Source organism: Mixophyes fleayi, chromosome 8 (assembly GCF_038048845.1).
Source record: "Mixophyes fleayi isolate aMixFle1 chromosome 8, aMixFle1.hap1, whole genome shotgun sequence".
NCBI classification, from domain to species: Eukaryota; Metazoa; Chordata; class Amphibia; order Anura; family Limnodynastidae; genus Mixophyes; species Mixophyes fleayi.
The window spans coordinates 123,140,736-123,155,394 of record NC_134409.1 but is presented as its reverse complement, the minus strand read 5'-3'; the positions used below and the strand labels follow the sequence as shown (position 1 = coordinate 123,155,394).

General features: G+C 39.4%; 1 protein-coding gene across 3 annotated transcripts in view; it reads left to right on the top strand.

The window, feature by feature from the left end:
• The first annotated feature begins 1,092 nt into the window (after positions 1 to 1,092).
• ADAMTS9 (ADAM metallopeptidase with thrombospondin type 1 motif 9) overlaps positions 1,093 to 14,659 on the top strand; it is a 197,544-nt gene continuing 183,977 nt past the window's right edge. For all 3 annotated transcript variants that reach the window (XR_012678594.1, XM_075183375.1, XM_075183374.1), the window contains exons 1-2: positions 1,093 to 1,440; positions 1,807 to 2,186. Coding sequence is in view for 2 of the 3 variants with exons in the window: in XM_075183375.1 (XP_075039476.1) it covers positions 1,344 to 1,440; positions 1,807 to 2,186 (477 nt within the window). In the remaining variant the exon portion in view is untranslated. The remainder of the gene's footprint in view (positions 1,441 to 1,806; positions 2,187 to 14,659) is intronic.

The window sequence follows — 14,659 nt, the reverse complement described above, 5'->3', positions numbered from 1 at the left end:
GATTGTCGGAGATAATCAAAGTGGTTAAAAATCACTTGTGTAAATAGCGCAGAGAGGAAAAGATCCCAATTGTAAAGCGCTACGGAATCTGCTGGCGCTATATAAATAAATGTTGATGACGAAGATGATGATATGTAAAACTTGAGCAAATTGTTATAAATTTAACCCCTTGCGATCTTGCGACTAAAATTGTCTGTGTAGACTTGCCCTAAAATATCACAAAAATCAGGATTCAGATTTGGATGTCTGGCTAAACCCTAAGGATTTGGTGAAACCCAAAAACTCGCTAAAAAGCCTTTACTTTCCGCTGAATCCTGAACTGCACACTAGATTCAGTGCATCACGATTAATGTATTACCATATGGGAACAGCTTCATAAACGTAACACATTTTCAGCAAATATCGTTAAGCAGACATCGTTAGCACTACAATTGTGAATCTGTTTACCATTAATGTCATAAAAGGTGAGAAACTTATTATTGTATGTATGATACATTAATATTTTACATAATGACTTCACATTGATTTGCCCCTAAGGAAAGAAGGATTTATGTGTCAAAGTGTGCCCAAATGCTTCCTAAAAGTCAGCCAAACAAATGTATAAATTGAAATTAATATTAATTTTGCTAGATATATAAGTGTCAATGGTCAGCAAACTAATTACTAACTAAACTTCATTTAAAATAAACAATGTTTACATGCTAACATTAAGACTTTCTTTTCCCAATCAAATACAATACTGCGCTTACACCGTAACAATTCAATGGTGTAATAGATGGAATGACAGGTTTTCATGAAAGGAAGTTCCTCTGTGTCACTTTTAATTTAAATCAAAATAACAACACACTTGTATTAAACTGAGCTGGCAAAGAGACAGAGATAGTAATTTTTATTTGTTATTTTTTGCTTTTTTTTTTTTTTTTGCACACAGCTGTATAAAATTCATACAAACTTTTGCTGGATGTCATTAGTAACACATTTAGTTAGCCAGACAAAAAAAAAATCAACACAGTCCCCTCCCCTGGGCGTGTCCTGACTCCTCTCCTCCCTTGTTGTATTCTCAGACAGCAATCTTGCAGTCACTCAGGCGAAGTACTGTAGAAAGGACACCAAATAGAAGCCTGTTCTCTGACTCCCTCTCTCTCCTGTGCACTATGCTGGATTGCCTGGTACTACATGGGCGATTGCTAAGAACTTGTCCCCCTATGGTGAATGGTAGTGCAGACTCAAGGGCCAGTTTTCTGGAATAACAAGCCTAGCAAGCTGCAAATAGGAATTTTTGGGATTTTGTGTGCAAGAGTAAGAGGGGAAACCAGCAAAGACTTTTGCTCCTTGTGACAAACATGCATCTTGCTTTTTGGCTACTGGGATTACTATTATTACTACAAGGCATCTTGAATGTAACACCAGCAGAAGGACCCAAAGTTCACCCAAGGCAAGGTAACGGTTTGAGCCCTCTGAGTTTTGCAGAAGCCACTTAGGAGAAGAAGCACTCACATGAATGAGAGGATGACAAGACATAGTTCTATATATATATAATTAATATAAATATATAAATTATATATATATATATATATATATATATATATATATATATATATATATTACATATACTGCACATATACACTTGTTTATTTATTTTTATTAACATTCCAATTATTTTAATAATCGTTATAATGACAACTAAATATTAATTTTGCATGCACTTGTTTGCACCCCCCTGTCTAGTGATTGTGTGTGTATATATATATTTTTTTTAATAACTGTGCCCTGCGTGTGTGTATGTGTGTGTGTTACTGTTTGCAGCTAAGCTCCTGGAGAGCCTGGGTGAGTATGAGATAGTGACTCCCAGAAGAGTGAACGAGTTTGGAGAAGTTTTTCCCAGCAACATGCACTTCAAAAGGAAGAAGAGAAGCCTCAGTCCCCACCACCCTGACACTGACCCCTGGGCCAACACCACCACCACTCACTTTAAACTCTCAGCCTTTGGACAGAAGTTCTTCTTCAACCTGACAGCCAATTCTGGATTTATTGCACCGGTGCTAACTGTCAGCTTCTTTGGAGAACCCGGGGAGAACCTGACTAATGACTATAATCAGGACACAGACTTTGAGCACTGTTTCTACACTGGGCATGTCAACACCAGGACAGAACACACTGCGGTCATCAGCCTGTGTTCAGGAATGGTGAGTCTTTATTTATTTGCAATTATTTTGTTTAGATAATATCAGAGAGAGAGAGAGAGAGAGCGCGCACTTTAAAGTAGTAACTTTGTTTAAAGGAAAAAAGTTTGGCATTGTTTATTTTTAAATAGCATGTTTTATTTATTTTGCTGTATTTACATAGCATAATGCAATATATATATATTTAAAGTGTAAAGCTAATTTAAAAGGAAGATGATGCTTGAGACAATAAGAAGTAGCATCTCAGGGGTCCTGATTAGACGCAGCCAGTGGTCTCTGGAGTATTATTAAGCTGAGGAGGGTGCAAAGGGGGGAGATTCTTCTGCAGCTGGTGTCATAGGGTACATGCACATTCACACAGCGCTGGCCAAAGGACTTAGTGCCCTCATAGGGGGGTGGGGGGGAGCAGGCAGCGGTGACGTCATGCTGATAGCAGCGGAAGCCGGGGGGGCTGGCACAGAGGAGGGATGGGGGAGGGAGGTGCTGGGGGTCTGATAGATGAAATAAATTGAGAGCTTGTGACTTCCAGCTAGACCCTGCGAACGATTAAGGTGGAGCTGGCATCATGCCCTCTGAATACGTGCAAACTGGTAGAAGTTGGTAGCTAGCACATAATTGCCCTCATTATTCTGTTTGCAGAATGCTATATTGCATCTAGTACAGTTACCAGTGGATCCTAATTGTTGCCAATAATCTGTTGCAATATTGAACGTTCTGCATTTATTTGCAATGCTATACAAAGAGTTATTAAGTATTGACTGCATGCATTAACAAACTTATACAAATGTAACACTATTGCAAAGAGGCTGCAGGACAAAGTTGCAGATTTATAGGTAAAGCTTGTTTTATAGAAGGCATAGGTTTGCATTACCATGAAAGTCTCCTGTTGATTTGTTTCAGACAAAAGAAATCAGATATTACACTGCATGTAAGAGTTGGACTTTTAAGGCTATTTTTAAGACTTTTGCTATCTAGGAGGTTCTGCAGCAGTAGGGTTCAAAACAGCCTTTTAATGATAGTTAGAAATCAATCTGTGGCAGCCTGATAAAGTTCATTTCAATGCCTGTTAGCCAATCAGTTGCCCATCCTGCGTAGCAATACTTACCAGTAGATGTTATGTAAAATCCAGTGACTTCTTGAAAGCAATACTTTTAAACACAAAACAGTTCGATAACCTCAGCAGTCTTCTAAAGAACCACAAGGACAGGAACAAATCAATAGTTTCCTTAGGAAATAAACTTTTTCCTGCGATCCTTGAGAGATGTGGCGCAGCCCAAGCTGTGGAGCTCACTGATCTGGCTGCAGACAGGGCTGTTGTTGTCATTTGTTTAGTAGGTGGAGTCTACACAATAACTGGGAGTTTCATTTAAGGCTCCTGCAAAGAGTTTGCTAAGGGCAACAACAGCAAAAAAACATTAAAAGATTATTTTTTTTTAATGGTTGTGTTTGCACACGAGACCTGCACCACAACCGTTCTTAGAAAACCCATGGCCTCGGGTGTACCTTAATCTGTTTTAAAGTGAGATTTTGTTAATTTAACAATTCCACCTTAAGGGCTGCAGTCTGCATTTAGTAAGTGTTTTGAATTGTAAGAAACTCTGGAGAATATTAATGCACTGGGTTAGCCAGAAACATCAGTCACTGCCCTAGTGGAGGTTACAATCTTATTTTTAAGGGCCAATTTTTTGTCAGAAGCCAATTAACTTAACAGTATGTCTGTGAGCCATGGGAGCAGACCTGGCAATTTGAAGATTGTGTTTATAGTAAGATTGTCAAGTCAGGGCAGCAGGCAGAAATGCAGCATTGGTACTGAATGCTGCAAACTTAAGTAGAGCCAAAAAATATATCTATATGTATTAGAGCTAACAAAAAATGTACGTAGTCCACTGGACATAACGGAAGTAACTGTGTAAAGTAGTGTGATGTGTAAAGCGTGCCCCAAAAAATGAGCTGGCCATACTCCAAAAAGAGGGGGGAAAAGGCGACAATCAAGGTTGAGTTCTCCACCTGAAGCTCCCTGATTACCGCAAGAGAATTAGACACATCCAGGACTGTGAGACTTCCCAGGCATATAGGAAGACATTAACATAAACACAGAGAGAACATACGATCTCAACATAGATAGGATCTTGGGTTGGAATCTAAGCTGACGATTCTGCGTCGCAAGACAGAAACTCTGCCGCTATTTAGTTGTAAGGGATGTAACAACAGTCAAAGCAGTTTTATACAGTATTCAGTATATTGGCTTAGTATATTTAAGGTGCTGATGTAAAACTTTCTGGTATAGTGTCACAGGATATTATTGTGACATAGTGATACAGTATATGGTGTTGCAGAGGATCTAATGTGTACATGATATATGATCATCTATATAGCGCCACTAATTCCGCAGCGCTGTACAGAGAACTCACTCACATCAGTCTCTGCCCCATTGGGGCTTACAGTCTAAATTCCCTAACACATACACAGACTGAGAGAGACTAAGGTCAATTTAATAGCAGTCAATTAATCTACAGGTATGTTTTTGGTGTGTGGGAGGAAACCCACGCAATCACAGGGAGAACATACAAACTCCACACAGATAAGGCCATGGTCGGGAATCAAACACATGACTCCAGTGCTGTGAGGCAGAAGTGCTAACCACTGAGCCGCCGTGTTGCCCAATATTAAGGCACAGGACATCAATCTACTGCACAAAGTAATGTGAGCAGGAGAGAATAGCGCAGGACATGAAATCTGAGAACAAAAAACCCTCCTCTCCTATGTGTATGTTGATATATATGCGGATTTCCAACAACATTTAAAAGCTTTTGCCAGTACTTATGTGGACCCAATTCTTATACACACCAGAGGCAGCCAGTTGGTGGGCTAAACCAATTTTTAGCCTATCAATTCACTACAAACTAGTTACACCATTGGATGGTGCTTTATGCCTTTGTCATGTAACATGTTCCTTGTGGATCAGTTGGCTGACAATTGAGTTAGCCCCCAAAAAATATCTGTTTCTGCTTAGGTAATGGGTCTATTTAATGAAAGATAAATGGATTTGCACAGCAGATAGGGAGTATACCTCATCATTGCTGTGCAAATCAGCTGTTAAATGGCATGTCAAAATATGTCCTCAGAAATTGTGTCCAGTTTAGGTGAGTGTCCCGTCAAGCTCAGGATTTGTGTAATCTTATCACATACATAGCATTTCTGGTGAGAGGCTGGATCATTACCTGTCGGAACTTATTAACGTGGTTGTAAAATGTTTGTACACACAGGTCTGATAGTATTTATCATCTGATGACATCTACCAGCAAGACCAAAAATGATCCAATCTGTTTTGTTCAGATTATTATCGAGCATCGAGGTCATTCTTTGGTTAAATGTTTGATATTATGTGCATCACGGTGGCTCAGTGGTTAGCACGTCTGCCTCACAGCGCTGGGGTCATGAGTTCAATTCCCGACCATGGCCTTATTGGTGTGGAGTTTGTATGTTCTCCCCATGTTTGCGTGCGTTTCCTCCGGGTGCTTCGGTTTCCTCCCACACTCCAATAACATACTAGTAGGTTAATTGGCTGCTATCAAAATTGACCCTAGTCTCTGTCTGTGTGTATGTTAGGGGATTTAGACTGTAAGCTGCAATTGGGCAGGGACTGATGTGAACGAGTTCTACGTACAGCGCTGCGGAATCAGTGGCGCTATATAAATAAATGGTGATGACGATATTGCTGCAGATTTTGCAGCATGTGTTGACAGTTATATAAAGCAGGAGACCTGACAACTACTAGACTGCAGCAATTATTTACTGCTTTCCATTCTGGTTTTCAGTTGTCATGTAACCTTTGACGACCAAGCAGCTGTTTACAAAAACTGTTAAACTGATTTGGGTTTACAAGTTAATTAGTTGTTTTAACATACTTCCCAACACTGGTCTCTGCCCAAACTGGGGTAAAGCATGTGCACGTAAAGGGTTATAGTCGTGACTCATTGTGGGGCGTTATTATTCAACATTGGGGTGTGCCAGAAGCCCGGGGGCATGCTAGGTCACTCTCGACCCCAAATGTTCTGGTTTTTTTTCTCTCTCTAAGAATACTCAGGATGTCTTCCTATCAATAGAAAGAGGGAGGGGGCAGTTCTTACATAGTATTTGGGGGTCTAGCACCAGTTCATGTGTGTGTGAATTTACATTGCTGGTAAATGTATTTTTTCAAATACAACCTTTAATTTAAACAAAATGCAAGGTTTTGGCAATCAAATAATTGTTCTGAATAATCAAGATCTCCATAGGGTGTCACTTCTGTAAAAGTTGCAGCATTGGAACCTGTTACAAATTGTTTTTCATTAAAGGAGATTTAAAGTTCCATTGGATTTTAATTTAAAGAGGATTTTACCAATTCTGAATTGGGATCTTCACACAATTTAAGTCGATCAAACATTCTGCTTTTCTGCTATTTCAGCTACTATTCCTATTTATGTTGCATCTTATAGGATCTTGTTTTATATCGTAATCAATTTACACCGTATTTATAGTTGTTGATGTGTTATTAAATTCAACAACGTATTTGTATTTGCCAATGGGTTTTTAAGATTTATTAAATGTATCTATTTTACTAAACTTTATCTTATGAGCACTATTGTTTTAATTCTGCCATAGTTATACCTGATACTTATTTGCCAGCTATAATTGTGTTTATAATTATTGAGGTCCCAGCGCTGTATAATTCTTTCTTTTCCTAAAAGTTGATCAACTGCGGCGCTTGGGCCATTGGCCGACCAACATGCAGGAAACGTGCTCTTTAATTTAGATTCATTTTTTGCTGCCCAATGGCCACGCAGTCGGATCTGTGCAGTTTGCCTCTGCATGTGTTAATCCAAATCGTCCACAGTCTCGCGATCGACACATCTATGTGTGGCCACTTAATTGAAGGGTGTTGCAGGAAGTGTTTTAGATGAATGATGACAAAGAACAATAGCTCAGTCTGGCCTCTTATTCAATGGGGCTGATCGATGGGTGTGAGGACCAAAAACTAGAGAGGTGCCTGACAATAATCCATCGTGAAATCATAGTGGTCATTGCCGGGCATGTTTATAAATACAGTACGAAGTTGGCTTCTGCGTTCATTCACCTTCCAAAAGCAATGACCCATGGGGTCTGTAAGTTGCCCGACCAAGTGCCGAACAGGTGGATCTAATAATAAAATTTGGCTACCGACATGTAATAATGCAAGGTGCATATAATATCAAGTATCTTGAGTTCTTCCATTGTATGACAAGTGTAAAATATATGTGAATTCTAAAATATGTTTTTTAGTTCTCAATTAATTTCCATTTTAGCTATGCCAACCAATTACTAAGTCAGTGTATCAATGATGAAAAATTGTCTTCTCATTCATGATAGAAATATATAACAATGACAAATGAGGTAGACATGAATAAGGTTTGTGGAATAACAAAAATATGCAAGGCCAACTCTAAGATGTCAACTCATGACATGAACTAAGATGTATATATTGACAGGGTTTTAAATATGAGGGCTTAGATTTAGCTGGCTATATAAATGGTTATTATGTAAGACAATGAAACAAATCTCACTAAAGAGACCCTATAGGGTTCAGACATTTGGCCTAATCGCCAGACACCTACATCTGTCCAATATGGACCTCCATGTGTTCATGTGAGTGCAAAAATTGGACATTAATTTGGACATTATGCCATCAGGCCCAACTTGCAGATTTCAATGGAGTCTATGGGGCATATATTTACTGTGCGGTGGTTCCGTAGAACCGCCGATTCCCGGAGCTTTCAAGGCACTTTTTTTTAAACTGGAACTTTTATTAAAGACAAAGTCCATCAGGTTTTGTCGTTAATAAAATTGCCTTCAAAGCATTGGGATCGGCGGTTCTGCAGAACCACCGCACAGTAAATATACCGATATTATGTTCGGTGACATTACGTTATAGCCTTGTTCATAAACTACTGTAATTTTTTCAAAATACAGTGCTTTTTACTTTTTTCCTGGCTTTCTTTTGTGCATTTTAGACAGATATTTATGTCATTAGTTATTTTCTGCTGCTGTGCTCTCAGGATTAGCTATACCTGTATCCAAATAATCAGTAGTGTCCCATTTTAGGACATCATCATTTGTCAAGGTTAGACATCAGAATCAGACCGGACATCATCCTTTTTCATACTCTAATATAATAATTTGTCAAACAAGGGTGTGATGTGTGAATAGGGAGTATGAGAGGTGATGTGTATCATGTCATGTGATGTGTGTCATGTGATGAGTGTCATGTGATGAGTGACGAGCTGTGAGTGACAAGCGATTAGTTATGAGTGAGGGACAGGCATTGAGTGGACAGAGATGAATGACAAGCAGCGGCCAATGAGGAGCAAGCTATAATTTACAGGTTATGATGGATTAGTGATTACAGACCAATCATGCCTGATGGGGTATGAGCTTATAAGGAACTCCCAAAAAGTCAGAATGATGAGTGACGTATAATGCTGTGTAATTTACCACATCATCACACACTAGTATGATTTTTAAATTTAATAGAAGTGTATTCTGATATATGTTCTAATAGATGTCAGTGCTGATATTTCTTCTTTGTTTGGATCTTTTTGCAAGTGCATTAGCTGGAGAAAAAAATATAAATAGCAAAATATACAGTATAGGTAAAAAGAGCTGCATGCAAATCAACTATTCTGAACCGGGGTGTATATGTCATTACTGACAAGCACCGTGTATTGGAACATGCACTTTTTAATTTAAGTGTAAGATGTACTATATGTGTTATGTAAAATAAACTGGATGGTACATAATCGTCATTTCTGACCTCTCAGGAGTGGTCTGTTCTTTCATTGGCTGGAGAGAACATCTATTGAAATATTGTAAGGGCGAAAGAATTGTGTGCAATTGGGATGCGAATGAACTTAGGAATAATCTTTTTAAAAGTATCCTAAAAGTACCAGTGAGAAGTTAACTGTTCCCTGGCTCTGGTGTAAAATTCATTTGATATAGTAAATATCAGCACTGATGAATACTATTTATTGGAACATATACAGCTCTTTAATTTAAAACAAAAAGACAGTTGTTGTCAACGCTTGTCCTTGCATTCGCAAATCTATACTTAGCCAACCTAAAGTATGAGGCATTAGCTCATAGTTTGATCAAAACATTTAAGATTACAGACCCACATCAAGGGTCCTCATTCCTGTAAGTCTTACACTGAGATCACGCCTCAGATCACACTGAAGTGCAGTTAACATCAAATGCACTCACCTCTCAAGCATGGAGGCTAACATTTAAACGTCAAATGTGTGATGTATGATGTGGTAAAATACAAAGCATCATATATCACTCGTTATTCTGATTTCTTGGTAGTTTATGACTCGTCACTTACAACTCATCCGTCAGCACCCGTCTCTCGTCAGTCAGCCTTTAAAACCTGTCCCTCGGTGTCTTATCCTTAATCGTTTATAGCTCAGCACTCACCAGTAATCACACAACAGTATTCTTACTTATTATTGTCTACACAGGATTGTAAGGCTTTTTTGACAAACCAATGGCCGCTTGCAGGTTACATTCCAAATATCATGTTGCCCACTACAACTTGTATATATTCATACATATTTATATATATATATATATATATATATATATATATATATATATATATATAAATGCAGGACTACCAGCTTGTGAGCTTCAATTGAAAAGCAATGTCTATCATCATCATTTATTTATATAGCGTCAACATATTCCGTAGCGCTTTACAATTGGGAAAAAACATAATAAACTAATAAACAAACTGGGTAAAACGGACAAAGAGGTGAGAAGGCCCTGCTCGCAAGCTTACAATCTATGGGACAATGGGAGTTTGACACATGAGGTTAAGTCTACAGTTTGCATTTCGGCCCAGCCAGACTGCAAAGGTAAAAGTGACTCATAAGCTAAATGATCCTGTCTATCTTGCCATAAGGGTTGGGTACCAACTCCTACACCAGTGCCAGCAGTATAACTTCATGCTCTAGATTTACGGTTCTGTGGGTAGTCATGTCCCTGTGTGTATTGGCCACAATCTATAACAACAATGTCTGTTACTGGCAACAAGTCAGTCCCTTAGATTTATGAACCGTGTGACTCCCAGCCCTCATGCCTAGTGATTGACAGCACTCTCATGAACATGGATATTGGTTGAACTCACAAAATGGCTGCCTCCTGTGTGTAGGTGAGGGGAATTATTTAAATGGACAGAGTATTTGTATTTGTATAATGTAATTATGAAAGGGATGACATAAAATCTTCTAGTTATAGGTATTTAACTAGCTTGGTGATAGTAAATCTCCTCTCCGAGCTCACCATTCAATAGAGTCATCATGGTTTCCCTTCCCTTTCATATTTCTCAGTGGTCTCCTGTCAATCTTATTGAAGTGTGATAATCTTCTCACAATAGAATAGCTTGGGGGCGTGTTCTAGTGGGGAAATATGTGTCAGACCAATGGTGGAGTAGAACGTACTTGCAGACCAATGGTGGAGTAGAACGTACTTGCAGACCAATGGTGGAGTAGAACGTACTTGCAGAACAGTGGTGGAGTAGAACATACTTGCAGACCAATGGTGGAGTAAAACATACTTGCAGACCAATGGTGGAGTAGAACGTACCTGCAGACCAATGGTGGAGTAGAACGTACCTGCAGACCAATGGTGGAGTAGAATGTACCTGCAGACCAATGGTGGAGTAGAACGTACTTGCAGACCAATGGTGGAGTAGAACATACTTGCAGACCAATGGTGGAGTAAAACATACTTGCAGACCAATGGTGGAGTAGAACGTACCTGCAGACCAATGGTGGAGTAGAACGTACTTGCAGACCAATGGTGGAGTAGAACGTACTTGCAGACCAGTGGTGGAGTAGAACATACTTGCAGACCAATGGTGGAGTAGAACGTACCTGCAGACCAATGGTGGAGTAGAATGTACCTGCAGACCAATGGTGGAGTAGAACGTACTTACAGACCAATGGGGGAGTAGAACGTACCTGCTTACTCTGGGAGACTTCTGAATTTTGGGTAGGTCTCCTGGACTTCCGGGAGAGCAGACCATCCTCACACATCCTGAACACTTCCTAGTGAATTGGGCAGGACGGGGACCTCCATGACTCACGTTATTTTATCCACTAAAGATTTGACACAGACGTGGTACAGCAGGGCCAAAATGATGCGAATCACTTCACCATGCCCCCTCCCCTTGTCACCTCCCATCCAGGATCTCCCAAAGGGAAGAGGAGTACACTTATCAAAAATGGAACAGAAGCATCTTGGTGAATCTACTTGTCCTGCCTGCTATTATCAGTATTATTTCAGCCTCTGTTTATAGAGAAATGAGGAGAATGCAATTGTCTCTCAGCCAATAAATGTAACAGATAAAATGACTGTTTCATAAAATACTGTTATGATTGCTCATTTACTGTTGTTTTAGTTATAAAATGTCTACTTGTTCTGTTATGTGCTGATGAGCACAATTAGAATACTGACCTCTTGTCTTCACAGACAAGAGTAACATCCAAATCCACATTATTTAGCAAGTGAAATCTTTGTATACTTTTAAGGGCTTGTCATTGTTAGGAATTAAAATACTTTCTGAGGAAAACATTGGGGGCCTGATTAATCTTCGGATGTAAGTCCCTTTGTGGGCCATAGCTGGCATGAAATACCTCTGCGCAATTTCGGAAAGGGACCTTAGGCCAATGAACGCAATAGCATGCAATTCGTGTCTGAACGCAAATGACATTTATGACTTGAAGGCTAGAACGTGGGAGTGAAGTGGCGGACGAACGTAGACAATGTACAGTAAGGGTGCGCCAACACAGATGTGGCCCATTCAAGTTCCGTGTTTCTCTAAGTATGTGTTTTTAGTTGTATAATTTGCACCAGCTACAAGTGGTGACTGTCACACCATACTCTTTAAGACTCTTAAAGACTACTCGGACACGTGCCGCTAGCTAGCACAAACCCTAGACCATAAAAGGCATTGTGTGTACAGTACGCTTTAAGAACTTCCTGATCTATGTAGGCTTATTGATTATTTAAAAAGAATGATTTTTTTTACAATTATGTTTATGAATGACTATAGTATTAATGGTTGTTAATTTATTTAAAAAATATATTTTTTGTGCATGCGTTCTGATAGGACTTTATATTGCACATGTATATGGGCGTAGCCTGCACTGCGTTCTGTCTTTCTACATACGGCAAGCAATGTTTAGCCACAGCGTACTTATACCCATTTTCAAATGGAAACATATCTTGAGATCCTCTTGTATTTGAATACGGGCAGAACTAACTCAAGTTCCGTGCTCGTTTTTAAGACGTAAGTTGCGTGCAGGTTGCGTCGGAAGATGAATCAAGCCCTGAACCTCAATTTACAGGCAGCAGAGTCTGTATTAGAGGGAATTCTCCCATGCCCCCTATTATGCACCTTCACCCTTGTAGAACCTCCATTATCTGACTCCGCAAGCCAGTGTCATTGAGTGACCGCAGAGTGGGATGAGGACGTCCGTCCTTCCCTCTACCATAGAGCTAAATAAAAATCTGATAGGGATGGGGTTTATCAGAAAGTAGGTGTGTCCATAATATGGGTGTGGCTGTGCACTTCAGGTCTCCTTTGACACATGGGCTGGGGCTTATTTCGTCTCAGTTTAGCATTTTATTCATAGTTTGTGGGTTTATACTAATCAGTATAATTTGCTTACAGAAAACTTTGTTTATAGTCTCACACTGCAGAGCCCTGCTCTGGTTTCTGACAATAAAATTGTTTTCATAAAGATATATATATTTAATAACGTCACACAGATCTAAAATAGCAACCTTTCAGACATCAGCTTTTAGCAGTCTAGTGCAGTAAGGCTGGGTACACACTACAGGGTTTGCAGCCGATTATGGGGTCAATCAAACGATAAACGACCGTTTGGGCCAATATCTCAGTAGTGTGTATACTGCAACGATTGTTTTACAAAGCCCATGGTATCGTTTCATTTGATTTTAAAACTGGACAAAAAATGTTGTTCAACGATGGAACGACATCATTCCAATCCTGCAGTGTGTGTGCAATTTACACCAGCAGTGTCCATAGATCTCTATGCAGAATTACGATCTTTACAGCCGATGGTTATGACAGATGAAGAGCACAGATCTGAAGGTGAATCGTGTAAAACGTGTATAGTGTGTACACATGAATCTGCATGCTGATCGGGACTTTTTTCTTTTCTTTCAATCCTTGGTAAAATCGTTAAGGATATCGTATTAGGAGAAATTTAGTATAGTGTGTACCCAGCCTTAGAATAATGAAAGCCAATATTGGATTGTTTGCTGCAGGTCACAGCACATGACCTCACATGACCTCAAGCCTAGAATTAACATTAGCTGCCGTAGTCCTGTGTTTAGCTTCTGTACACCACAATTGTGCCAAAGAAACATTAACTGAGAGTTTGAAAAATGAATCAATGCTAAAATATACCTGAAGAACATCATCATCATTATCACCATTTATTTATATAGCTCCACTGATTCCGCAGCGCTGTACAGAGAACTCACTCACATCAGTCCCTGCCCCATTGGAGCTTACAGTCTAAATTCCCTAACACACACAAACACACACACAGACTAGGGTCAATTTGTTAGCAGCCGATTAGCCTATCAGTATGTTTTTGGAACATGATATAACTTATCTGTGATATAAGCAAAAAGCTAAAAAAAAAATCCCTCGGCATTTATTGACAGTCCTTGTTTTCTCTGTTTGGGCTGCACTGACATATATGACACATCTATCGCTCCTTAGGAAGCAGACTGAAATGTCACAAAGTTACATAACACAATGGTGAGGAGGTGGATACAAAAGGTCAGCTCTCTTTTCTGCTGTATGAAGCAGCGTCAGACTCAACCAGACTCGTCCACAGTTCTATCATAATTAAGAAATCTCAGTCAAAGCCAGTAAATCAATGTTTAATTTACACCACTACAGTTACTCTGTCATCTGTGAACCAATGAGGCTTCACCTACGATCTAAATAGTTTAGTCCAGGGGTAATTCCACAACCAGCTCGGAAAAGTCGACTGTCATTGTTTCCAGTATGGAAGGTTGTGTTAGCCGTTCATTGTAATATTTTGAATGTTTTCACAAAATACAATGTGATTCGTTTTCCTTTTCATCACAAATCAGAACAAATTGTCTGTCTACCTTCCTAATTCTAGGAAAGCTAATGATGAACAGCAGCCAATTGTGACACCATGAAGTATTACTATTGGCTGTTGAATGTGATACTAACACACACTAATGGTTGTACTTTCAACAACCCTGAAGTAAGTTACCATGGGAATGCTGTAGCTAGAAGGTCGATACTATGACTACACCGCACCAATCAGTGGTCAGGCTGTTATTAGAATTCACATTTGAATCAAAAGTACACTGAACGCATTGCAAAC